The sequence below is a fragment of the Aythya ferina genome, assembly GCF_964211825.1.
Source record: "Aythya ferina genome assembly, chromosome: 3".
NCBI lineage: Eukaryota > Metazoa > Chordata > Aves > Anseriformes > Anatidae > Aythya > Aythya ferina.
Genome location: NC_140298.1, coordinates 114,634,514 through 114,661,071, shown reverse-complemented (window position 1 = coordinate 114,661,071; position 26,558 = coordinate 114,634,514). Strand labels below are relative to the sequence as shown.

The 26,558-nt window shown below is 40.1% G+C and overlaps 1 protein-coding gene across 2 annotated transcripts in view; it reads left to right on the top strand.

The window, feature by feature from the left end:
* Nucleotides 1–17,527, top strand: part of CLIC5 (chloride intracellular channel 5) — a 68,440-nt gene extending 50,913 nt beyond the window's left edge. For both annotated transcript variants that reach the window (XM_084512379.1, XM_084512380.1), the window contains exons 5-6: nucleotides 11,940–12,121; nucleotides 14,583–17,527. In XM_084512379.1, the coding sequence (XP_084368505.1) occupies nucleotides 11,940–12,121; nucleotides 14,583–14,750 (350 nt within the window). In that variant the 3' untranslated portion in view covers nucleotides 14,751–17,527. The remainder of the gene's footprint in view (nucleotides 1–11,939; nucleotides 12,122–14,582) is intronic.
* The last annotated feature ends 9,031 nt before the right edge of the window (nucleotides 17,528–26,558 follow it).

Here is a 26,558-nt window from a genome sequence, read left to right as displayed (position 1 = left end):
ATTTACCATTAATGTACTCACAGACATCATTTTCTGACACATCTGTGTATGCATGTCAATGTAGCTCTGAGAGCACAGCATGCCATATGGAGGGAGAGAGAAAAAAAAAAAAAAAAAGAAAGAAAGAATAGATATATTTATACACATATGTGACAGAGAATATGAAAAACCCTAGAAATTAGGTGACAACATGTGCTGAAGTCCACAAAGTTAATGGTGCGCTCAAATGACGGCATGTTCCCGAGCATTTGCTGAATCAGGGCCTATATGCACAGGCCAGGCCTAGACTGAAATCCTTGCAATGGGAACAGTAGTTGGCAGATGCTCTTCTTTAAGAGGGAATTATTTCCCCTGTGTGTTTGAATATTCCTCCAAGTGCTGCTGGCTGCACTGGGATTCTTTGTTCTGTTTCCCAGCCGAGCTCCCTCGCTTGCACACAGGAGCGGTAGCACAGCTGGAAATGGATTAGAGCAATCTGGCGGCAGCAGTCCTGGGAGGAATTAAGTGCCTCGCTGCTGGAATGGGAGGCCTAAATTACATTATTATTTAGGATTCAGTTTTAACTTCATTGCTCTGCTGTTTCGCACGGGTGGGTAACTTCACTGGTTGCCATATACTTGGTGCATCTTACGCATGCATCAAGATTTCAATGGAGTTATGGCATTACTCAGTAAATATCCAAATCTTACATGAGCAAATGTCTAGAATTAAGCACCCAACTGGTCCTACGATCCCAAGAGGGTTCATAGGCTTATATTTAGCAATGGTAGAGTGAGCTATCACATGAGAGAGAGCCCGGCGACTGGCTCCTGATTTTGCTGAAGTAAGTTTGCAAAACTGTTAGTGACTTCAAAGGGAGAAGGATTGGCCCAGAATCTGTTTTTCCCAAAACATATTTTTTTGTTTTATGCATGCAAATGTTCTTCATAAAATAAGTGGGAAGAGAAGAATGAGACAACTGAAAATCAGTGTTGCTAATTTTCTTTATTAAAGGGGATCTTAAATAGTTGACATTTAGCTTGAAAACAGTGCTGGAAAAAAAAAAAAAAGGTGACTAAATGAGAAATGGAGACGCAGTTCTTTTCTAATATCCAGATTTATTATTATTATTATTATTATTATTATTATTATTATTATTATTTTTCTGATTGAAAAAATAAGTAATTTCACAGAGTTTGAGGCTAGAAGGACCTTTGGGTTTTTTATTAAGATCTCTTGCAAAGCACAACCCAGCCAGTTTCACCCATTAACAAATATGTTAGTATTTCAGTCCTTTAGAGTATAAGTTATTTTCCATTTGAGCAGAGAATAGGAGAAACTGAAGTTTCTTTGATGCACAATGCCCCTCTATGGGGGAAATGTATTGAATGAGAGCTGCTCAGATGATGGCAATAACTGGTCCATATTCTGCACTGCAGAAGGTGAATCCCTGGTGACTCAGCGAGTCAAAGCTGAAAAAAAAATATTTTGAACCTTAACCTGGAGTCAGGATGACCCTAAAAGTGCGAGGAAGGCATCTACACAGCAATACTTTATCCTTGAGTTCAAGGCATTGGTCCTTCTAATCCAAAATCCAGCTGCTCCCCTGATACTGTGATCAAATATTGAGAGATGAGATTTAATTGCAGTTACTGCCTTACTATCGAGTAGCAAATTCTCTCTGACAGTGAGGGTGGCACAGGCAACCCAGCTCCGTCCTTGTTGCAGGACATCAGAGATGACACTAAGGATGTAAAAGTACCTAGACTGTGTCCTTCCCATGCAGCATTATCCCTCTCTAGCCCAGTTTTTCCCATTTCTGCCAGAACTGGATTAAAAATCCCTTTTCTTAGTCCCTTTATAAACACCCCAAGAAGTTAAGTCTGCCTCTGCTCCCTCCTACTTGTTCCTTAAGCAGTGCAGTGCTTTGGCAATGTGGAAACTGAAATTTGTCCAGCTTCCAGCCATTAGACCTCTCCGTGCCTTTGTCAGCAGAGCTCTGCTCACATTGCTCACTCACACCTCACAGATATTTTGCCCGTGGGTGAGTAGCTGCACACATTTAGCCTCCTGGCCTTCTCTCTGATAAGTCAAACAAATAAACTCTTCAAACCTGAGATTTTGAGGCTTGTTTGCCAGTCCTTGAGCACTATATTTTTGTTCTCCTTTAACCTCTCTCTGGAATTTCCAAAGCCTTTTTTCATCGGGGACACCAGAACTGGGAAAAATGTTCTTAATACTTGTCACAACAGGGTTGTTGCAAAAGAGGGAGTATGACCTCCTTACTACTGTTTGGAAATTTTTTAGGCATCCCAGCATAATTTAATCTTTTTGCTGCTGCTCCTTTCAGAACACTGAAGTTAAGGCACAAGCATGATGATCCCTAAGTCATTTAGTGGGGTTTCAAAAAAAAATCTCAAAAGCAGAGAAACAGTGGAATAGACTAAAGACGCAAGTCATTTGTAATTCTTATTGCCTCATTATTTATTTTTTTAATATATCTCAGTAATGATTTTTTTGAGCACAAAGGACACATGAGAGGGAAACAGCAGTGCCTAGCCAGCAGAACCTGAGGATACCAGAAACATTAAAATAAAAATAAGTTGAGGCTGAGATCTGCTAAGTGAACAGAGGGATTTGGGGACCCAATAAGCTTTAAAATTTCATTCTCAGATTCTGCTGGCTAGGCATTGCTGCTCCCCTCTCATGTGTCTTCGCTGCTGTTTAAGTGAAATAACTTAGTTGGAATTGTTGGAGTGCAATTGGGATTATCCCGCTGTAAAGAAAAGGGGACTTTATTCCACTATACCTCCAGGATTTAAATAAATTAATCTTAAAGTTGGAAGCATCAACAGCCTGTAGAACAATTTTCTTTGCTTAAACATTAGAACACAAGGGGTCCCCACAACACTGTCACAGAAGCCCAGTTACATGCTCTACCAGAAGCTAACTTTCCCCTTATTTTAATGCAGAAAAATGTAGCTAATTCTTTTTTGTCAGTCCCAGAATCACCTTGATTGCTCTGTGCTAGTAAAACAAAACTTCACACTCAGAGTAAAAACACAGTACCTTAAAAATCAAGATACCAGAGTGATAATCTCATGCTATAACTAAATGGCTTGATAATGCGTAGGGATTTCTTTTTTTTTTTTTTTTTTTTTTTTTTTTTTTTTTTTCAGGGTTCTGATGCAAATCAGCTGCTGCTTGTCTACACTTGGTTAGGGACACCTGCACAAGACTAGCATTGCAAATGTCAGGATTAGGCCCTTGGGGACGTGATCTAGAAGAGATGCTTGTCACTTACATGCTGCTATAGGGTTACAATGATTTGTGAAATGCAAGTTAGGTACTACCCTTCCTGGGGCACATGTAGGCCAGTAGTTTTACATTCAGTTGCTTCCTGCCCTCAGGGTCACTTGGATTCCTAGGAGACTTGGAAATGAACCTTGCTTTTGGTGTTTCTCTAACACCTGGGTTTTCTTAAAAAATAGCTCCAGTTTGGAGGTACTCCAGTTGTGTTCTTCATGATAACATTACACACATTATATTTATTTCTTGCCTCCACATTAAAACAAAGAAAAGGGAAGGAATAAACATGAGATTTAACCTAAAACTACAACCAAGTCAAAACAAACTTTCTAGAAACTTGAGAATTATGTGTTTAGTTTTCTTTTTGAAGACGTTATCAATTCACCTGTTTCAACAGGTTTAATTTGGGAGTAGGACAGATGCTACCACAAAAATGGGATGATGTCTCTTACTTTTGTTGTAGTTACAGTTTATTTCTTTCTAACCTAAAACAAATATTCATAGCTGGTACATTACTGCTTTTACCAATGTAAAGTTTGTGGTTGAAGAGTGCTATCATCCTTATTTTGTATATGGGAAGTAGAGAATTTAAATCATTTATGTAAGGTCATGTAGAATAGCTTGGAAGAAAAGACTTGAACTCAGGTCTCCCAAATCCAGGTAACCTCCTGTGAATCGTTGTGCTCTGGCTGAGGGAAATTTACCTGGGGAACTGAGGTTTCTGCTCAAGTATATAGCAATGTGCTTTTTGTGGAGTTTGACAGGTCTGTCAAAATATCCCAGACCTTTAGGATGAAGCTCTGATTGAGCAGTCCACATCCTAGATGTTTGTAGATGGGGTAGGAAGGGAAGGGAAATTCCTTTAGTGTTGCATTTTAACATTATTAATATATCTGCCCTGGACAGCTAGGTTAGACTAGATACCTAACATTTAGATAGCTGAAGGTAGACAAGGTGAGTCCCACCCGTAAGTACCTCAATAGATTTTCTGGTGTCTGGTTTCCTAAGGTTGCTTTGGTTATCTAATGTCTCTATTTCAGCTCCATGTTCCCCTGAGATCTGGCTGCAGTGCTCTTGGGGTTTAGCAACTCCACTGTTCTCAGTGGACATACACGGAATGTATGTACATGGAAAATATGTGCCTATTTATGCTCGGTTCTCCTCTGTGTACACAACAAGGTCTTCATTGATTTATTAAACGAGTGGAAACAGACAGGAGGATTGCTACTTTTCAGTGTGGACATTTACCTTTATTGTGGGAACATGCTCAAGTCTCTATTCTAGTGAATATTGAATTATTTATCTAGAGTGGAACATCTTTAATAGCAGAGGTGACTCACCCCAGAAACTACCTTTGGCCCAGAGTTAGGCATCTTAATGTCTTGGATGCATGGGAGCCACACCTCCATCCTTCTCCTTTTAGTGACTAACCACTCATTTGCCTCTCAATATAGATCCTCCTTAGAACTGGGGATTTTATAGGGCAGAAATATGCCTGGAAATGGGATGTTGCAATGCTCAAATCAGTGATGTACTTGCCCTTTGGGGTGTGAACCCTAAATATCTCAGTAACTTTAAAAGAATGGTGGGTATTATCCTAACATCACTTAGGTGAACTGTGAAATTATAGTCCAAGGGTGGGATTCATCTTGCCCAACTTCACCTTCCCGAAAGTTAGGTGTCTAGTCTGAGCTAGTCCTTTAGGTTTCATGTGTGATTCGTGCAGCAAGAAGGGCATGAGTGGCGTGAGTCACCAGCTTGCATCAGGTGTCGGGCAGCTGGAGGGGATTGCTCTCCAGAGATGCTCTGTACCTCTGGGCAGAGAGGGAGCCTACAAAACCAGCTGAGACGAGACACCTGTCTTTTAAATGGCTAAACAGAGGAAATCAAGGCAGCACTCAAATCTCCAGGGTTGTATTGAAATTACGGGGAGAAATATAAACTGTTCAATATGCAGTACAGTGGCAGTAATACATATTGCAGTCGCAGCTCCTCCATGTGAGAAGGATTAATCTATCCAGATTAAAGTTACAATACTCTGTTGAGCCTGCCTGAAAAAAAAATAAAAAATGAGCAGGATGTAGAAAAAAGAGAGTGAAAATATGAATCCTTGGTCTTTAATCAGACTGTCAGACTAGTAGAATGATATTATTTTCTTACCTTAAATTGCTGTTTCTTAGCTGGTTTTCCTCTCCTACCAGAAAACAGTATTGGGTCTCATATAATATCAAACTCTGTGAATCTGGAAGTGATCAGGAAAGGTGGTTTGTTTTTTTAAAGGAGAAATAAATCTCAGATTGTTTGTGTGAGACTGTGAATATTTATGTACTGTTCCCTCTCTTCCCTCATTGCATATTTCACCAAGTTCATTTGCGTGTGTTACAGGATAAATCTTACTGGAGGGCAGTGGAAGAAAGCAGTAAAAAGAAAAAGCATCAATCAGTTGTCCAGGGTAGCAGCAGGAATCATTGTTCATTTTTGTACATGGATCACTGTTTGTTGAACTTGCCTAGGCTTGACAATTAAGAAACTTGCAACTCTGCTGAGGTCAGTCTCAAGTGATTTCAGATGATAGCTGCAAATGCCATCATATTGCTGGACTTCAATGACTTTTCAGTCTTGTTGTCACAGTGCTATCAGTGGTATTCCCTTTTGAAGAGGGCCACATATATTTTACTTTGGCTTGGACAAAATATTTTGTGATAAAATGTTTATTTGACAAAAAAAATACCACGGGAGGTGTTGGTATTCTAAATTATGGTCAAATGTGAGCTGAATGTGGTGAATAATGACTTCTGAAAAGAAAAAGTATTTTCTCCTAATCTTTTTGAAACAAAGGATTCTTCTTTTTCTTCCTCTTTTTGAATTTGGAAAAAAAAAAATGAAAATTTTAATTCAAAGATTATAAATATTTGGAAAGTCACCTGAAAATGATTGAACATGTAGGCATGACTTAAACAAACAACCTAAAACACAATTTTCCTTTTGTTTTTAACCTTTGGAAAATTTATGTTATTTTTCTTTAAGACTGTTTTAAAAATGTAAGCAGTTTTACTCTCTTTTAATGTAGATCAAATAGTTTTTATGTTTAATTTGACCAAAGAATCAATTGTTCTTACTGCTTTTATTGTGCTGTCCATGCTTTGCTGTAATAACCAGCAAGTAAAATCCTCATCCTGCAAATGGTTCCACTCAGACACGTAAACCAGGAGTCATCTCACCCAATTTTAGCTATTTTAAATTTAGGCGGCCAGTCTGCCTGTTCTCAAAAGAGAGAGCAAGGCTCTTCTGGTGGTAATTCAGCTTTTCTTAGGCTACTATTTTAAGATGGAATGATTTGCCTTCCAGTGGCTCCTTCAGGCCACAGAGATTGGTGTTTATGTGCTTTGTCTGCTTTGCTATTTCTCCTCGTCCCAGCATTAAACAAGGAAGGAAATATTTGAGTTCAAGGAAGGGGAAGAAGAGTCCTTGTCTGACCTCTGCAAATGCAGTGGGTGTGGATGGTCTGAATCAGTTTTACTTTTTCCGAACCATTTTTCTTTTACTACTTTCTAGTTACTTTCCATTTTGCTTCAGCCTTATTTGACCCATAGAAAATAGAGATGGAAACAACCTACAACGCTGGAAGTTTTATGGCCACTATTATTCAGGAGGTCAGATTAAATGATTCTAATAGTCCTTTTTTGGCTTTAAAAGCTGCTGGAGAAATCCTAACCCCACTGAAGTCAACAGCAAAACTTTCACAGGCTTCAGTTTGGCCAAAATTTCACCCAAACTATCTACTAATGAATCTTTGACTCTGGCCCTTCTCCTGACTTGCAGGATTGCTCTGTGCATTTACATTTTCCTATGTTTTGTTCAGTTCAATTCAGTGGTATAAATGTTTCAAAACAGAAGGATTTCTCTTTGTCCCCTGGAAATAGTTGCACAGGCTAATAGTTTAAGGAAGTTTTTGCTTGAAGAGTTGAATAACAGAGCCAAATCTGGTCTTGGTTGAACTGGAGTAAATATGGAATAGCTTGTTGACAATGTGGAGTTACTCCTCTTTTATGTCAGTGTAACTGAGAGCACAATTTTGCCAATTATTAGCTTTTGTTACATTATTTGTATTTCTGTGCATGTCAGGATTTGTTAATCTCATTGTTCAACATCAAGTAACCTTTTGCTGAAAACAGAGCGTCATTGTGAATTAGGTATCATCAGCTAAATTGAACCTCACCCCGTGCATTTGACAGATGGTAATACATTCATTAAGTGTTCTGTGGTTGCTTTGAGGTTGGAAAGTGCTATTTTTCTGGCTTCTAACTCAGAATTCTTAAGGAAAGTTGTATAAAAGCATAGTTTTGTGGAGAGGAGGAAACTCACAGAGCTCGTGAGTTTTTTTTTTTTTTTTTTTTTTTTACTGATAGCGTTGTTCACTATTGTTGGGATGACACAGCAGGATTGTGTCTGATGTAAATTGTCTTTGGCTGCATAAATAACCCAGAACACAGCAGTGAAGGGTGAAAGAGGAGATTCCACCACGGATTTTGAATATCCACGGGTAAAACTTATTGGAATTTGAATTTATATTCAGTGCATCTCTGTGGAGGCAATGCATTGCTCGTGTCCTTTTGCTTAGTGATTTCACTGGCCAGAAAGATGGCTTCTGTGAGTTCAGATATTTGCAGATGTTGCAACAGTAACCTGATGACAGGGCTCCTCTCACAGGGCTGGTCACATTTGGGATCTCTAAGATCACAGTGCGAGTCTACAGGGTGGGGAAGAAATTGGAGGTAGAAATTTCAAAAACAGCAGAGAGCCACATTCTCAGGCATAATTCCACTTGGTGTTGTAATATTGAATCCTCCACCCTGACGTTACCAGCAAAATACAAGGCTGAGATGAGCTGCTTCAGGAAAATTTTTCCATACAGCTGATTTAGGGTCACTCACACCATGAACGGCAGGGAAAAGAAGACTCCACTAACTACAGAGAAACATCAAGGTCTTCAGTTCAAAACAATTATTTTTATTTATGCACATTAGGGAAGATTAATCCCAACAATTGACTTGGATGGAGCTTCAGCTCTTATCAACCAACCTGTTCTGTTCTTTAATGATGTTACCATGAGGATAAATTGCGAATTAGCTGTCTAGCCACTTCTGACATTTGTTGTGGGTAATATATTCACAAATGGAAAACTGCACGTTCTTTAGTTAGTCAAATCTTTTGAAATGTCTTCATTCAGTCTAGTGTTTTGACTGGTATTCACAAGGCCCTAGTGAGTGCCTCCTGCTCTTTTTGTTCTCAAAGGAGACAACATATAGTTGTCATCCAGATTTTTACAAAATATCCATGGTGTGGCAGGTTCAGATTGAAATCTGTCTTCTGCTTGGTTTGCTCTGCAATGTGAGCTGAGACTGCTCTTCTCTCAGCAAGGGACCCAAAACCTTCAGAGCTGTAGGATTTTTTGGAGGAGATTATTTCTCAGTCTTTGCTCATGTTTTTTCATCTTTAATGGAGTTTCTTAAATATTGACCAGATAAAAGATCAAATTACAGTTTTTCAGGCTTTTACCTATTATCAGCCCTAAGTGATGATCCATTGAAATAATTTATGGAAAGTGCAAAAGTTCCACAGAAGAGCCGTACAGATTACTCAATACTCCACTGGTGGGATTTAATCTTGGAGGTCTGGGCTGACCACCTTGAAAAGGCATTCGGACCTCAGTCTTCCACTTTTCAGAGAAATACCATTGTTAAAAGCTCAGCTCTTCACACACATTGTTATTATTATTATTTAATTTATTTGGTAAGAAATAAAAATCAGATCTGCTTTTGGTACCTCTCACTTGTGCAAGTCACTGGTGAATTCAAATCCATGAAGCAGTTCTCTCACCCATACCAGTACAAGACACTTCGCTCTCTGTCTGAGACATCAGGCTCATAAGCCTCTTGATTCAATATTTTCAAGATTCTTTTACACATCCTGCTATTTCAAGTGTGGCTTTCTCTGAGGACCTTCTCAAGGAAACTAAGGCTTTACCTCTCTTACATAGAGGAATCTGAATACAACAGGGCTCCTAGAAATTAGGATTAGCAATGTGGGTATTTGCATATGGATTTCAAAAAATGTCTTGACAAGATTTCAAGAAATTTTTAAAATTCTTTAAAAAAATCCACCCTGTGCACCTAAATTTTGAAATTGCAACTTTAGGTTTGTAATTCTCTTAGCTTTTCAAAATGCTGTTATTATTCAGTTGAAAGAAAGTAATTTCTCCCTTGTTTGCTGCCTTTCTATTTTCTGGCTGTTCTGGGACTTTTACTGAGATCAGAAGAGTTCTAATTAATTAAATGGGGTCACAGGCGTCAGAAGTAGTAGTTCTTAATTATCAGAATATGAAATGGTCCCACCTTGTAGTGGCTTCAGTGGGAGATCTCAGGATCCTGTGAGTTCCAGCAGAGCCTGTGAATGAGGTCTCGGATGTGTTGAACCCTGCACATATGTTTATTTCTGGCCTAAAGCAGCTGTAAGAAAGAGCCAAGTATGAATTCAGATAGATGTTTTTCCCACTGTCACAAATAGGCTCCACTCCAGGCATTGTTTTTGAGACAACTATGACACATTTTGATGTATCAGTAAGAGGGAAAAAAAAAGCCCCAAAAAGTTCCAGAAAAAGTTACATAAATCCATGTCACCTGGACATGGTCCTGTCTTTATAAACACACATAACCCCATGGACTAGCATAGTGTATCTAAAGTAGCATTTCCACTGGAAATACTGCACAGATCACTCAAAGAACTAATGATCTTACTGGGCAAAAGGGATGCTGGAAAATACTTGGAGTTAAATCAGTTTTCTAAAATCTGAATGAGCAAAATTGAATTCAATTACAGTAATTTGATTCCATTGTCCCTAAATGAATTCATTGTAAGAGGATATAGTCTGAGGCTGACCAAGAGAAAGAGATCTATTCAACAGGTGTTATGGGTCAAACCAAGACGAGATTGCTAAATCTTTCGAGTGCTGCCACATGGGGTAATATTACACGCAAGGCAGTTACTACCCTTCAGCAGAAGTTGTGTGGTGGAGCACAGCTGCAGATGATTAAAGACAACACTGCCAGGATCTGACGGCAGAATGTCAGTGTCAAAATGCAATTTGAATTGATTAAATAAGGGATGGCAACACTTTTGTTTTATGGATGGCAGCACTTCAGTCACTTTAGATGATCTGTTTTCAGAAATAAAATTCTTCTCCTCCCTGCTATGTTTGTTGGGGTGTTTTCAGTTGGATTGCAGTCATTCCTCTGGTCAATCAATTAAGCCAGGATTTGCCACTGTGTCTAAGAGTCAGCCACAAGAGAGCTGGTGTGGTTCCCTGCTGCTTGGCCAAGAGGCTTTAGTGGGAGCAAGGCACCAGGCAGCTTAATCTGACTTCCACCCCTGGCACAAGGTTTAATGGATGTCAGGGCAGCAGAGAAATCATGTTCTGTGGTGTTCAGCTCTTGCTCTCTCCATGGCCCCATACATGCTGCCTTTCCCTCCGTGCCAAAAACACAGGAGTGGCTGACAGCAGAGCCAGCAGAGCTACCTGTGCCAGCAACCTGCCCTGTATGGGGCAAACACGGCAGCCCTTTGAAGCTCACGTTGTGCTCCATAAACATATTTATCTCCCTAGGCTTTGTAGTGATATGCTGCATGAGTAACTCGACACATTGAGTAGTCTCCCTAAAGTTTAAATGGCAGTAAGTTACTCAGAGATACAAGATTTTACAGGATTAGGCCTTAAATGCTGACTCTGGGCCAGGTCTGCAGCAGGTATAAATCACGGCAGGTAATTTTCACCAGCTGAAATTCTGGCCTGAAGCCCATGAGTCATGTTGTTATTTTTTCACATTGTAAATTCTTGCTGTTTCTTATTTATATTGCTTTAACAGTTTGGGGCACTTATCAGGGGCCAGGACCCTATCACGCTTGTCACCCTTCAAACAGAGATGCAAAAGATCCTTCTTGCCCCAGAACGTTTGCTGTTTAAATAACATGTAAGCCTGTGTAGAGTCAATGTGTACAGTTCAGTTTTCTATAAGTATACTGTTATTATCAGATTTTTCTACTTTCTTTCTGGTGAAGCATATGAACACAAATTCTGTGCCCAGGCTGATTTTTTCTAGTAAAATTTTTACATGTTGCTGTGCATTAAGTCTAAGTGTAATTTAAGTGTTGAATGCTTTAGAGCCAGCAGCAGTGTGGGACAGTCTTTAATAATTGAGGTCTGAAGTCCTATCTCCATTGTGGCACTCCTTTTGAGACATATCAAAGAGAGAATTTGCACCTAAATGAACCTGAAGTAAGGGAAATCTTAATGATGGCTAACTATCTCATCTCCTTTATCTAGCTTTGTATTTAGTTTTTGTTATATTGCTTTTGTTTCAGTTATAGTGTATCTTACAGCTCAATAGAGTTCTGGTTAGCATCTTTGGAATTGTTGCTGTTGCCTTTAATTGCTCTGGAAGAGTGTTGAATTGTAAAACTACAACTTTTTTTTTTTGTGTGTGTGTGTGTGTATTTTTCCTTTTGTTTTCTTGAGTGTCATGGCCACTGATGATGAGTATTTCTAAATAATTCTCACCCTCTCTTAACCACTTATTTGTTCCTTTTTGTCATAGCCCTTGAAAAAGGTTTGGTGAAGGCTCTGAAGAAGCTGGATGACTATCTGAGGACCCCACTGCCAGAGGAGATTGATGCAAATAGCACTGAAGAGGAGAAGGTGTCTAAACGCAAGTTTCTGGATGGTGATGACCTGACCCTTGCTGACTGCAACCTTCTGCCCAAACTCCATGTTGTCAAGGTAAAAGGTGCCACATGATGGACAAAGAAGCCAGGGAAGTTCTCTGGTTCATACATTATGAGGTTTTGTGCTACACGCTATGTAATTCCCAGGTATTTACTCACTCTGTGCTCCCTAGCATAGCTGAGCAATTATACAGGTTGAAAAGCAGAGCTTGAAACACATTTTCATCAGTATTTCTTGCAGGTTCACTAAAGCCACTTTGTATTTAATACATGGGGAAAATGTCCCATTACTGGTTAGTAGCAAAGACAACATTAAGATCTGGGTATCCTGTCTCTGTATTCTCACCCTGCTGCTGGTAAAAGCCATCTTTCATATTAATTACTTCCCATTATTCTTAAGAGAGATGTCAAAACTTTAGTCAGTTCCCACCCATTTGTAACTTAAGAGACATTCCATCTTTTGGTGGAATATTTGTTCCAGCTGGTGTTTCACACAGAGAAGTTAACAAATCAAAGTCAATGCTGAGATCCAGGTTTTACGATGTCCAATGGTCGCTGGTACAGTGCAAATGATGTACATCATCCTGACTTCCAAATGTTACATTTATTTAATTTATCAGATTACATGTTTATTTAGAATAAAGCAAGTACCTGGCAGACCTTGGCAAGCAAGAAAGCTAGGAATTAAAGCCAAGTCATGCATCTAATTTGGCTCGGTGAGCCAAAACATAAACTGAGTCTGGAAGCTGACTGCACACATGCAAAAAGAAAAGAAAAAAGGCATAAGTCACCAGGTAAGAAATGTATAATATCCTCACAGGTTTAGCTCTTTTTCTTTTTGGCTCATCTTCGTTGGTGGCTTTGGAGTCAGACAATGCAAAATCACTGTGTGGCCCCTTAATGGCTCCTGCTTCCTTTGGATAAAGTGAAAGATGTCAAAAGAGGCTTAAAATATTTCTAAGACAAGCATAACTATAGTATATTATCTGAAAAGTATTTTACAGATGGAAGAAAAGGGTAAAGTATTAAGAGTTTTTCACTTGATGAAAAATGGGTGCTGGAAGTTGTGAAAATCTTGACTTTAGTTGCCCGGCAGGTTTTATCTTCCCCATGTGTGTATGAAATATCATTGAAGGCAAGAATGCTTAATTAAATGCAGTTTAGGACAGCATAAGGCCTCATATACCAAGTGGATGCTGGTAATAAAAACAAATCATAGTCATTTCTGAGAACATGACTGTCCTAAGAAATCTGAGATGGAAAACAGCTCTACCATGTGCTTTAAGAATAAAGGGGAACTCTGTGGCACATATGTATGTAATTTATGCTCAGGAACAATTTTATACTGTCAGAAAAATTAGAGATTGGAAGCACTCATTAAATCAGCTAATCCATCCCTTCCTATCAGCTAGTTCATTCTGTCACCACAAGATTATTCTATACAGTATATTCTTACAGAAATATTGAAATGTCCCAATCCAACTTAACCAGCCAACTAACTTTAAACACAGATTAGTCCCATTGACTTCAATGGACTATACAGGTGCTTAAAATTAAGTATGCACTTTAATATTTTGCTGAATAAGGGCCTGAGTGTTTTTAGAAATCGAAAATTTCCCTTGATAGACAATTTCCGAGTCTAACAAGTCTTGAAATAATCATTTTCTCCCCCCAGTTTATCCTAATAGTGCTGTTTATAATGTCTAAGTCATCTTGGTTTCTCAGTCATGGTACCCATAACACCCTGAATATTTCCTTTTCAAGAACACAGATAAAGCCTTCCAGCAGCTGTAGGTAGTTATATCCTCTGACTTCGTTGGCCAAATAAAATATATTACATATATAACAAATATAAATATAGTAAATATATAATGTAGTGTAATGTTAAATATAATAACTAATATTAAAATGTTATGTATTAATTGTTACTAATGCCTTTCCCTAAATGTAATATTATTATTATTATTATTAGTGATTCAGCTATAAGATCCTTTATTTGGCATCTCAGAGTTAAGAAATGATGCACATAAAGATGATGGAAAACACTAGAAAATAACACAGTGAAGTTAATGAATTTTAGGTACTGTAAAGGGCACAATTTGTAGATAGTTGCCAGGCACTTGTAGTAGAGTGTCCTTATGCCAAGTAGTATGCAAGACACGGGATAACCAATGTTCACTCTTCAAGCCTTTGTATTACAAGCCCATGTGTCCCCAGGCATATAAAAGAAGCATATATAGAATTATAGAATAGTTTGGGTTGGAAGGAACCCTTAAAAATCATGGGCAAGGGCATCTTTCACTAGATCAGGGTGCTCAAAGACCTGTTCAACCCAACGCTTCCAATAATGGAATACACAATTTCTCTGGGCAACCCGCTCTATTATCTTACTACCCATTTTTCTCTTTTGCTGTTAATTATACTACAAGAAAGAGTAAGAAACTCTCTAAAATGAAATCTGGAAATACATTACCAGCAGGACATTTTTTCTCTCCCTCTTTTGTCTTTTGGTTTAGATTGTTGCAAAGAAATACCGCAACTTTGAGTTCCCAACAGAGATGACGGGCCTTTGGCGGTACCTGAAGAATGCATATGCCAGGGATGAATTCACCAACACCTGTGCAGCAGACAAAGAAATCGAGCAAGCCTATGCAGATGTGGCCAAGCGGCTCAGCAAGTCCTAACTGACTCCTGCAGCGGCTCAGCATCCCTGGGGGATTCCCATTTTACAGACACTTCTCCTTGTTGCCTTAAGATATATTTTATCATTATGCTATCTGGTTGGCATCCCTGTGACTTCACCTGTTCAAGTGTATTGGTCAGGACAAATCTGCCTCTCACTGGGGAAAGGAGAAGGCAACTCTAGTGTAGGGGGTGGAGACCCTTTGAAAACTGAACCTATGATCTGGCACAACTAGTATTACTCATAATCAGTATTTGAAAAGAGTCCACTTTATTAGTTCCTTGTTTTATGTTGGGGTATATCAGCACCTGTTTTCTCTGGAGTTTTGAAAATATGATATTAGCTGAAATATCAAGCAAGTCAACTAGGGACATGTAGAACTGGTTCTTTTGTAGGCTATTTGAAGGACACTTTTTTCAGTGCTGTTGAAATTCTTGAGGCAGGAACAAAATATGAGAGAGGGGGAAAAAAACAGTTTGACCCTAAAGGAGTAATGCTCTTAGCAGTTATATTTAAAAAAAAACTATCTGAATGCATTTTTTGTCTTAGCAGGCCCAAGAGTTTATAGGGTATTTATTTTTAACTTGGCGCAAGAGGGGGAAGCCTGAGTGAATATGTCAGACTTGCAGATGCTACTTTGCATAAAATTTACATGATGCTTCTGGATTCTGAAGTTTAAAGCAAAAGAGAGTGATTGAGCAATTGAGCAGGCAGCCCTTGGAAGAGCGGTGCTAATGCCAAAGTGCCCAGTGGATCTGCTAGTTTGTAGAGACAGCACTAACGGGGGCAGCATATTGAGTCAAGCCCATAGCCAGAATTGGCACAGCTAACCAAACCAAGTAGGATATCATCGTCTTGACTGTACGGCTGCCAGTTCCTTTATACTGCTATCTTGGGAAATGTGGATAGGCAGGAGCAAGCTGTTGCTGCATACAAATTCCAGACAGGGGAAACACTTTCCTCACTTTGGGCTCCAGATGGGTCACCATCAAGCGCTCATCATCTTACCAGGGAGCTGTACACTCTGATAGCCTCGAAGAGGGCAGGCTAAAGCAGAGAGGAGGCACATTTCCAGCCAGAAAGTTGGCAAGCACTCTAGGACAAAGCCACTCATGATGCTTTAGTCCCACTCCTCCAAGGTTCAGCCATTGAGGTTAAATGATGCTGGATTGGTTTCTGTAAGCTGATTATTTTGTTCTATCTGGAGCATCTGCCTGTAAAAAGCTGCTTTGGGGTAGTGATTATGTGCACATTACTGTAGCAAATCCAGAATGACAGCTCTTTTGCATAAAATTCTCATGCCCTAATATGTATCATGGTGTACATGGCTCTCAGTTTTCAGTTTGGGAACATTTACGATTGTTTTCAAAGATGAAATAAAGCTGAGCTCTCACCTGGTGTGGCTCTCCTTCTGATCAGAGCTGTAGAGAGCTGTGCTGGTTTGAGGGAACCCCCAGGCTGAGGCCATGGGGAAACCTTACGAGGAACCTCTTTGCAGCCAGAGAGCCAGAAGACTGGAGAGAACACGTAAAGCCAGCCTCTGCTGTGTGACAGCGGTGACGATCTGAAGCCATCTCATGGCTTTGGTGAGACGATTCCACTTTTCACTCTAACCCAGCTGGGAGCAGAGCACTGCTCATTGACTATGAAGATAGTTTGTGGCTGACTGCTGTTTCGCATGCAGTGATCAATTTCTTCTGAACTTTCCAAAACCTCCAGAGAAAATCCATGAACTCCCAAGTCTTCCCCTAGAATGGGCTATTGGAACAGCGGCTAGACTGGAGGGCAAAGTGCTTGCACTCTTTAAAATATTGCTGAGAAATCAGCTGGCTCAGAGAACACTAATAGTAGCCAGAAAAATCTAATGAGATTAGAAGTGTCTGCACAAGCACATGTGGCTCGTTAAAAATATTTCTTCACGAGTTTGGAATTATTTGTGATTTTTTTTTTTTTAAATTAAGGCAATTATTTATTTATTTATTTTAATCCACTTGGTCCTTTCTGTCTGTCTTTTGTTTTTTGTTTTCACTCAGCATGCTGAGCAAGAAGGCTCTGTCAGTTAGCAGTACTGTGCAAATTTGTTTCAAGTGAAAAGTCTGGTGTCTGATTGATGGTAACTGGGATTTTTTCACTGTCAGTATGATTTGGCGATGAGCATGCCGAACAAAATCTTCCTCAGTTGTCACTCTCTAGGTTTGTGCTTCAGTTAGCGGCTTTGCTTAATCACAGTGGCAGTGATCTTTGAATGAAGATGCAGAGGCAGACACAGCTTCATGCTCTGTGCTTATTGCATTTAGTGCCCTAAAGAAGATCATACAAACATGCAGCAGATGCAGGCAGGGTAAATGAACCAGCTCAGGGGCTGTCCTGATTTCTTCTGTCTCCAGATCTTCACCAGTTTGCTGAATCCTGTTCTGAAATGCTTGAATCTGTCTTCAGTTTTGCTAGAAGAGGGCCAAATCACAATCACTTGATCTCAGCAACCTCAAATTACATCTGTTTTTTTTTAGAATGATGTTTAAAAATGGTTCAGCTTATACCAAAGAGAAAATGAGCTGTTGGCACAATGAGCTCTTTGTAAGATGGTTTGCTTTAAAATGTCTTAAAATCTTTTTAGGATTTCATTATAAAACCGAAAATTCCACAAACTACCTTTCTTTCAATCAGTAATACAAAACCAAAATATTTTCACTTTTCTAGCAACATCACACACATGAAAAATCTGGACAAATGTATTGATAGATACAAGAAGGTAAAAAATAAACTGTTTTCCCATCAGCTACAGTGCCCATTCTGTGGTTATTCCAGTCTCACTCTGCATCCTAGCTTTGCATTTTATTCATAACTCTATTATAGGCTGATGCAAGATTATGGACAGGTTCAGGCATTCTCTGACCTTTGTTTGGGTTTGAAATCTAGGCTCATGCTTTTAGATCTGTAACTTCTGCTCACCTTTGTGCTTTTTGGCTTCAGCCATAGTCAGAAGCAGGAAATACTGGAAATCCTACACAGAAAAGTGTTTTGCTAAGATTTTGAGCCCAGTTCTCAAGACTGAGGATCCATCACCAGTGAGGTTTTAAAGGGCTCCAGTCTCCTTTACATGGGGTATTTTTGGTGACCTTCCATTGTATTTAGAATTATAAGTAATAAATATTAATCATACAGGATTGTATGTCTACATTGGCAAGGCAGCATTTCTGAAAAGAATCTAAGTGACAAGACAGACATTGCAGATTTACAATAACTTTGTTCATAAATTTTTTGCAAGATGTAAAGAAAGACATAGTGCAGAGGGGGAAGAAGCCAACAATGTGGATTTAATCATCTACATTTCAGAAATGCAGACCAAATGTCTGTAAAGATGTCCATTTCATCCAAACATTTCTTAGATATTTATTTCAAAGCTCCCTGTTCAGTCAATCCAACACTCCATTCATATTGGAACTAATATTAATTTTTCTTCTATTACCAGTGATATGGGAGTGCTAGAGAATCCCATATACAAGTTATTCTCATTTTTTGTTAGACTTTTTGAATTGCCAAGAGGTCATCTTGCTGTACAGGTAAGACCAAGGGAGTATCTGTCTCAAGGCTGTTTAAAAGAGGGCTTCTGACAAACTTTTTTTTTTTTTTTCTTTTTCCACTAGAAAGTGGTATTGCTTTATCACAGAATCACAGAATTTCTAGGTTGGAAGAGACCTCAAGATCATCGAGTCCAACCTCTGACCTAATGCTAACAGTCCTCACTAAACCATATCCCTAAAATGAGGGATATGGTTTATGAGGAGTAGTGGGGAATATCAAGCTATGGGTTACAAGCTTTTGTCCTGTGTCTGCATGAGCTGAAAAGCCACTGCCAGGGAAGAATGGTAGTCGGTATCACAAAGAAGCTAGACATATTTGTTTCCTGCAAGAAAGACCAGCTGAATTGGGCATAGTATTAATTATGAATATACATTTATTTATTTAACCTCCAGCCACCTTTCCTCCTCTCTTGTCCCTGATGAAAGTCAACTCTAGGCTATCTAAAACCATTCTGCCATTTTCTCACTGCTAGTGCTCATGGGTGGGCACACAGACAAGCACATTTTATGATAACCCAGACACCCTGTGGGATGATGTCCGAAGGCCCTGCTCCCACCACTGCCCCAGCAGCAAAGGTGAGAAGCAAAGAGAGTGCCCCTTCCTGGAATGGCCAGCTCGGGCTACCTAGCTCAGTTTAGGGTATTGCAAAAATGTAGGCAGTGGAAATCTCACTCATTTAAGGCCCTAGAGGCACATGGAAGCATTGACTTTTTAGAATGAATTGGTGTTTTAAACAGGAAAATAAATGCAAAGTCTTGTGTCCTCCTTCACATGCATTCTTTTAGGTGTTGGGAAGTTTGCAGTTGTTTATTATTCTGCTAGATGTATTCATTATTCTTGAATTGCTTTTCATATTAAGAAATATTTTTCCAGTAAGATTTTGCCTTTCTGCTCAATCTTTCATCTCTTCATTAATTTTGATGACTGCAGTGACCTAATGATTCCAGAGGAGGCAGGAAAGCTGTGAGGCTTATACTTGTTGAGAAGTTGAAGGAGGCAATGATTTTTTTTGGGGAAAAAAACAGTATTCAAAGCATTTTTTAAAAAATCTGTCTTTTCATCTGGGATACTTTAACCAAGAATGATGGACTGTTTATTCTGGACCGTGATTTTCACCAAGGACCTGAACAAGTCACCATGTTTAAGGTGGCTTTGCCAATGGATTTTCCCAGGATACATAGAGGTATTCCCTCTGGGTCACAAAATGTTCCATTTCCTTGGCCAGGAACTGAACTACAACACTCCACTAACTCTGTGCTAGGTAGTGACCCCTCCTGGGTCATGCGCAAGGAAAGGAGGAAGCATCGATCTGTATTATTTCCTTGTCCCACATCTCAAGCAACACTCCAACCATAGGAAAGCACAGGAACCCTTTCTAATGCTGGCTTTCAAAGCTTGAAACATGTGATGTGAAGGTCTGGAGCTTCCCGTGTAGCTCCTCAGGCACTCACCATGCAGCATTACAGGACTCAGCAGCATTTCACATCCCGCAGCGATCGTGCAGCCTGTCATTCCCCTGCTGCCCCAAATCATCCCCCTTTCACCATTCATCGGAGAGTTGCTAACACTGAAAATACTCCAGAGGGACGCACTTGAATGTGGCGTGCTTTGAGCTGGGCTCATCAGCTAAGCAGCTCTGCGTGATGACATTGTCACAGCTCAGCGGGTCGCTGCCAGGCAGACCCCCACCCTTACTGGGCCATTGCCATTTGGATTTGCATAGCTCGGGCAGGAAACGCCAGGGCCAAAGCTGCTCAGCCAGCAATGGTGCAACCACAATGAAAGGCTTCAGTGCCACCTTTTGCTGAGCCCAGCTCTTGGGCTGAAGTGTGTTAGCAGCTCAGCCGGGGCCGCGATCCAGTGCTAACGAGCGTTTCTAGCTTGCAGCATGTGAATAGGGACTGCTCATGTGTTTAATGTTAAACATGTGCCTGCCTGCCTGGCTGGATGGCGGCCTAAAAGACATGACAGAAAAGCCTATATTAACGAAGAGCATTATTATTCTGTTTCCTTTGAAATCCAGTGGCAGAATTCCCAGTGGGGGAATTCCCAATAGGAATTCCCAACAGAGCCCAAGGCTACATAAGCATGAAGCTGTTTCAAGCGTGAAGATGTGCTCAGAGAACAGAAAGCACTCACAAAGGCAAGGAAGCAGCAGTGATATACGGGGTCTTATGGCTTATATGGGATCAGGGACCCAGCTCTGTCACAGTTGCAACTGGGGGGATGCTGTCAGGCTCCATTCTGGTTTATCACCGGGGCGCTTCGGAGCAGAGCCATGCTGACAGTGTGATGCCAAGGCATGTTCTGCTCTACCTCCAACAGCACTCCCTGTGGTGGTATCCCACAGCATAACGATGCCTCCGCTGTGTCTGCCTCACTCTTATTATGAAGTGTCTTGTCTAAAGAAAACTAAGAAGGGTGGGGGAATTTGTTTATATATATATATATATGCACATAGAGTAAAAACAATCCAAATATGCTTTAATGGCTCTCAACATGATACTGTCAATTCTCACCACAGGGTGGAATTTGTTGGTAGAAATTAAATTAAATTAAATTAAAACTGAAAAGCTTGGCTATTGCTAATGTGTACTACTGGGAGCCCTAAAAGCAGTTTGCAGTGTAGAGCTGTAGCAGGAGTGAACATCCTTTAATTCCCAGAATCGCTTGAGTTTCACGGGGTCATTTCAGCCTATTCTGCTGCACTGCTGAGAAATTGCTCTTTCCCTGTCTCCCTAGGTCTATAAACTCTGAAGAATTTGGGAAATAGCTACGGGCACCACATTAATCTTTTTCTTTTCCACTTTTTTTTTTTTTTTTTTCTTTTTTCCCATCAAATTAACTACCTTAGTTTGGAGGTAAGCAATAAGTAAATAGCACTGCAAACAGCAGATTTCTCAGCTTTTTTCATTAAGGATGTTTTTAGGAGTTTTCAGGAAATGAGTGGTTATCCCCAGCTTTAGGAATAAGCTGTGGCATAAAACATGAAGAAGTGTGATTCTGACCAAATTATTTAAGCAGGGAAGATTATAGTTTGTTTTAAGGAGTATGTTTAGGAGTAAATGAACAACATAATCCAGATACTGCAAGAGGGATATAAAATTCAGTTAAAATCTAAGATTTCTGATTTATTTTTTTTAATTATTATTGACTGTACAACAGTTTACTTCCATGTAAGCTGTATCTATTTATATGTATGAACACTTTATTATTTATCTGCATTATTTAATTCAACAATGCTCTATAAGTACATTGGGATGGAAGGTGGCATAAAGAGGAAAACTACTCCTGAAATGGCAGAGTTGTTAGCTGGGCATTTGGTTCTGTTTGCACTGGAATAAACAAGAGCTGCACCACTGAGGTGTGCAGAAGCAGGAGAACAGCCACACAGACCCAGATATGTTGGCTAACCCACATCAACCACATTTGCGTGCAGCACAGCCACCAAATCAGCCCAACGCTGGGAACAGCAGCATACAAGGGCTCAGGAGCGAGTCCAAGGAACATCTTTGTAATTAGCCGTTTCTCCTTTATAACACTCCAGATCTATTTCCTAAGCATGGCGAGGCACAAAAGGAGCGTGCTTCATTCTGCCCAAATTGTATTGCTTGGGCAGGAGCATCGAAACACAGCCATGGGTCCCCTGCCTCTCACTGCATGCACCCAAGGTGGGCAATTCTGGCACAGCAACATGCACTATCTCCTGCTTTGGCACTTGGAGACTCTTGCACCGAAGCAATAAACTCCTGCTAAACAGTTCAGAAATGTTCCCTCAAGTATCCTGAGCTGCCACCCTGCCTCCCTTCTCATTCCCAATGCCAGTTTGTGTCCAAGCCTTTGGTTGCAAATAAACCCCGTGTACCCATTGTTTTGTGCTGGGAATTACAGGGCTTTATTGGCAATAGGAAAACATGGTGGAAAAAAAAACTAACCCCAACCCAACCCTCTCTTCTAGTGCAAAACTGACTGCTTGTGTACATGGCTGTATTTTTGGAAGTTGTATTCCCTTCCTGCTTTGGTTTGTGAGGAACAGGTCCTCATCCATGCAAATCCTCATAGCGATGATCCTATCCTCTGTTTTTTTTTTTTTTTTTTTTTTTTTTTTTTTTTTTATATTTTTTATTTTTTCCTTAAGAAATTGTTTTTGAAGAGTCCTGCTCCATATTGTCTAGCAATTTATGATCTAGCGATTGACAGATTTATCTTCCTACTCTGACTCTTTCCAATTTTAAAGCTTGAAGATCAAAACCAAGTTGTGTAGTGAGATTTGAGGGTGAGCAGAAATGCCTTTTTTTTTTTTTCCCCGTCAAAAACCACTCATTTTCAAATCCTGACTCATTTGTTGCACACTTCTGGTTCCTTAGAGGGGGGGCTGAGATAGAAAGAGAGGAAGGGGAGCCCACTGTACATGCTACTGTCCTTCCACTGGGGAAAGAGAGTAGGATCAGTCTGGAAGTCCTAAGAGCTGTATGGACAAATATTCCATCTTCTGTGTGAAATCAACCTGAAAGGCCCTAAACTGACCCACAGTTACTTAAAATTTTCAATGACATTTAAAAAAAAAAAAATAAATAAATAAAAATCTGGGATGCAACATCAAAACAAAAAAGTAACTCAAGGATACTAAAATTTTTAAGTGTCAGCCCAGCCCCCAGTTCAGGGCTGGATTTCCTCCACTGCAACATTAATAATCTCCAAAACACCTAATTGTTGTTGGATCTGTTGATCTGCTGGGAGGAAAGCAAAATCAGGAACTCTTAAAGACTGTGGAAAGTAACTGTGCATCTAGTGGTCTCCATCAGGTAAGAAAGACAGGAAAAATCCCTTTGCATACTTGTGATTTTCCATCGAGGCATATCCTATGTTAATGGATAATTTTAGATCAGACTGTAACCTTTTGGGATAGTAACTATATGTTTCCTCTTTGTTTGTACAGCTCCTAGCACAACAGAACTCTGATTACAGACTTTGTGTGCTGCCCTAACACTCATAATATATAATAGGTATGATGTAATTAAAATGTCATTGCAGTTTTCCTTTAACATTAAGATCGTGTGGCTGTATTCTGTCAACTGTGAATGAAATCAATGTCCTTTTTATATAATAGGTAGCATATTTTATTATTGAAGTAAAAGTTGAATTTAATTTTTAAAATTAAATTAAAAAGTATCTGCTCATTGTTTCATTTTAAGCCTTTGGATAAATTAGCAAACATTTCTCATGTAACATTCAAATAAGTATTTGTTAAATGAAGAAATCGACCTTCCTGAATCGGAGCTGTTTGTAATCCTGTATTCCAAGAGTGATTGGCACTTGAGAATTTGAATAAAAGTGGTTTATTTTCTCATCATGTTATTCCTGAACTTTTGTTTAATTTGATAACTTTAATTTTATATTATTTATTTATTTTTAAACAGGCAGCATTCCTTTGATTCTAGGAGTGGCTGCAAGAAAAGTGTGCCCATAGCTTGAATGTAGCTATACTCATCTGGGGATGTTAAATCAGATTGAACAGAAATATAGGGAAAGACAGCAAGGACAAATAAGCTGCATCTGTTCTAGAAGAAGAAACAGGGCCAGGTATGAGACCTGTGTGCCGGACACTGGTACTATATACATACTATATACATACTCCTGGTGGTACTATGTTGGTTTGGACCAGAGCACTCCCCAGGCATATAATGGAGGGAATGAGAGCTGGTAGGATTAGCACAGGTCTACAGAACAATGGATAGGGTGAAATGGGTAATTATTATTCAGTTTTCCTCAAATCAGAGGGTAGGAGGTCCTGAAGAAACAACCAGGCAGCAAGTTTAAAGCAAACATAGCAAAGTATCTTTTTACACAGTATAATTAAACTAAACTAAAAAATTAAACTAAATTAAACTAAAGGAGCCCTTTTCCAGCTGGTGCTATGCAGATAAAAATAAATGAATATGGGGTTCAAACATGAATATGTCAACTTTATGAAGAACAGATCCATTAAAGTTGTTAAACACTAAAGATTGGATGAAATGTCCAGGTTAAGAAGTCCCCAAATACCTGGGCTGGGAGGAGGTCCAGGTAGAAGTATGTTTCCACTTGCCTTACTCTGTATATTGCTTCTGATATTACTTGTATTGCTTCTGCTGCGAGGCTGGACTCAGCTGAGGTAGGGCTGGCTGGCTTGGCTCCAGATTGCCTTCTGATGTTATGATACGCAAATGTGTAGTATTGCAAATTTTATTGCAGCACAACATTTTGAATTTAGCTTCCACAAAGCAAACCACTTCCAGAGAGGCATTAGAGACAGAGGATCTGAGCCTTTCGTAGTAAATGACAAGCAATCACCACCCATCTGAAGCAACAAGAGTTACTCATCCCGCAGCTGCAACTAGACAGGAATGAGGAGGATTCCTCCTGGTTTATATTTCAACTTTTCTTCTTGTCATCAAAGACTGCAACCAGTTGGCCACATCCCTCTAGTGCCACATCTTCCTTGAAGTGATCTGTCATATAAAAATGAGAATTTGTTTCAAAGTGTTCGAACCAAGCTGCTAAGTGTTGGCCTCATGTTCCTCCTTGGCTCATTGGTGTTGGAGTGAGCCCAAGGATGGCCAGGACTGCGTGCTCCAAAGGATGGTGCCAGGAACCCCAGCACTTAGGGTTCATCACACTGACCTCACACAAAACTTTTTCCATACTAGTGTGTTTTCAGTGCTTATTTTGTTAAAAATAAGTAGCTACAGCTCTCATTACATGAACAAACCTGGCACTGCTCTAGGTGACATTTTACAGTAGTGAATGCAACAGATCCATTAAGCCCTGTGTAAAAAAAAAAAAAAAAAAAAAAAGGGGAAAGGGTTCTGTGTATGATTGGTATGATTGTGATTGTAGACCTGAATTGTGAAAAATGGGGTGAGTAACAACCTGAATCACTTTTTTCCTGTCTATTTTTATCATTCTTTGTGCATTTGTTCTGCACAAACCAAAGCTTCTCCCTTTCCATGGCAGACTTTTTATGCCACCGTCCATTTTTTTTTGGTCATTTGGGCTCTGACGGGTTCCTTCTGCCCAGCTAATCACTCCGTCTGGCAGGGATTTGTTCTGCTGTCTCTCCATGTTTGCCACATGAAAAATAGAGTCCTCAGCAGGCTCCACTGAGCTGCTGGCACCTCTTCCTTCAGGGATGGGCTGGGGGGGAAGTTTGTCAGCGAGGGTTTAGTATGGTTTTTCTTTATTTTATCTTGATACCTGCGGTAACACTCTACACATCCTGCCAGACACGCTGCAATCAGTCCAGTCTGCGCCAGGCAAGAGTTTAGACATTTCAGGTGTCATCCATCCTTCATATCTTGTGCATGCCTTTCTTTCGTGAGCCCAGCAGATGCCTTTAATTGCCAGCCACTGCTTTTGGCTCTCCAAGAAGTAGCAAAAGGAACGATGGAGTCCCTCTGGCGCAGGATGAAACAAAGGGGCCCAGCAGCGTTATGACATTTTCTTGCACTGAATTGGGAAGAATGGGCTCTTTCCTCCCGTTAGATAAGCACAGAAATCTTAAGCAGATGCTTGCAAAACATCAAACAAATATATACTTAAAAAAAATAAATATAGGCTATACCCACATGCCCCGTAATCTAGCCAATATTCAGCCACTGCTAACAGCATCTCGGCTTTCCCTTGTGAAGGGTGGAGAAAAAGGAAAAACCCACAGAAAAACGTGGAGGAAAAGGAAAAACCTGCAGAATGGTGCTCAGGACTGCAGCTGGCTGTTCCAGCACCCACGTCCCAGGGCTGATGGGGATGATACTAGGAGCTGGTGACCCGCTCTGCTGCTCTGCAGCTGGAGGGAGACACAGCCTCGTGTGTGCATCGTGTGTGCACCCCAGGGTCTTTCATCTGTGTAAGCGTCTCTTTAAATAAGCATTGTGGAAAGCAAAGGGGAATTTCATGCCATAGGGAAGAAGGCGCAGCAGTGTGGAAAGACCATATTGCCAAAAAAAAAAAAAAGAGAGGTGTTTTGTTTAGTGCTTCAGTAACCCTTCTGCTCCCAAGTTGTAGGGCAGAGATAATGGGCGGGGGGTGAGGGGGGGGGCGATTTCTTCTACTTCCCTTGCGTAGGAAAACCACAGGTTTGGGGAAGTATGTTCAATGAGAAGTGCGAGAGAATTTATCACAGGCCAACCCTTCCCTCAACCCTTTGTTAAAAGAACATTAAAGAGCATTAACAGTGCCAGGGGAA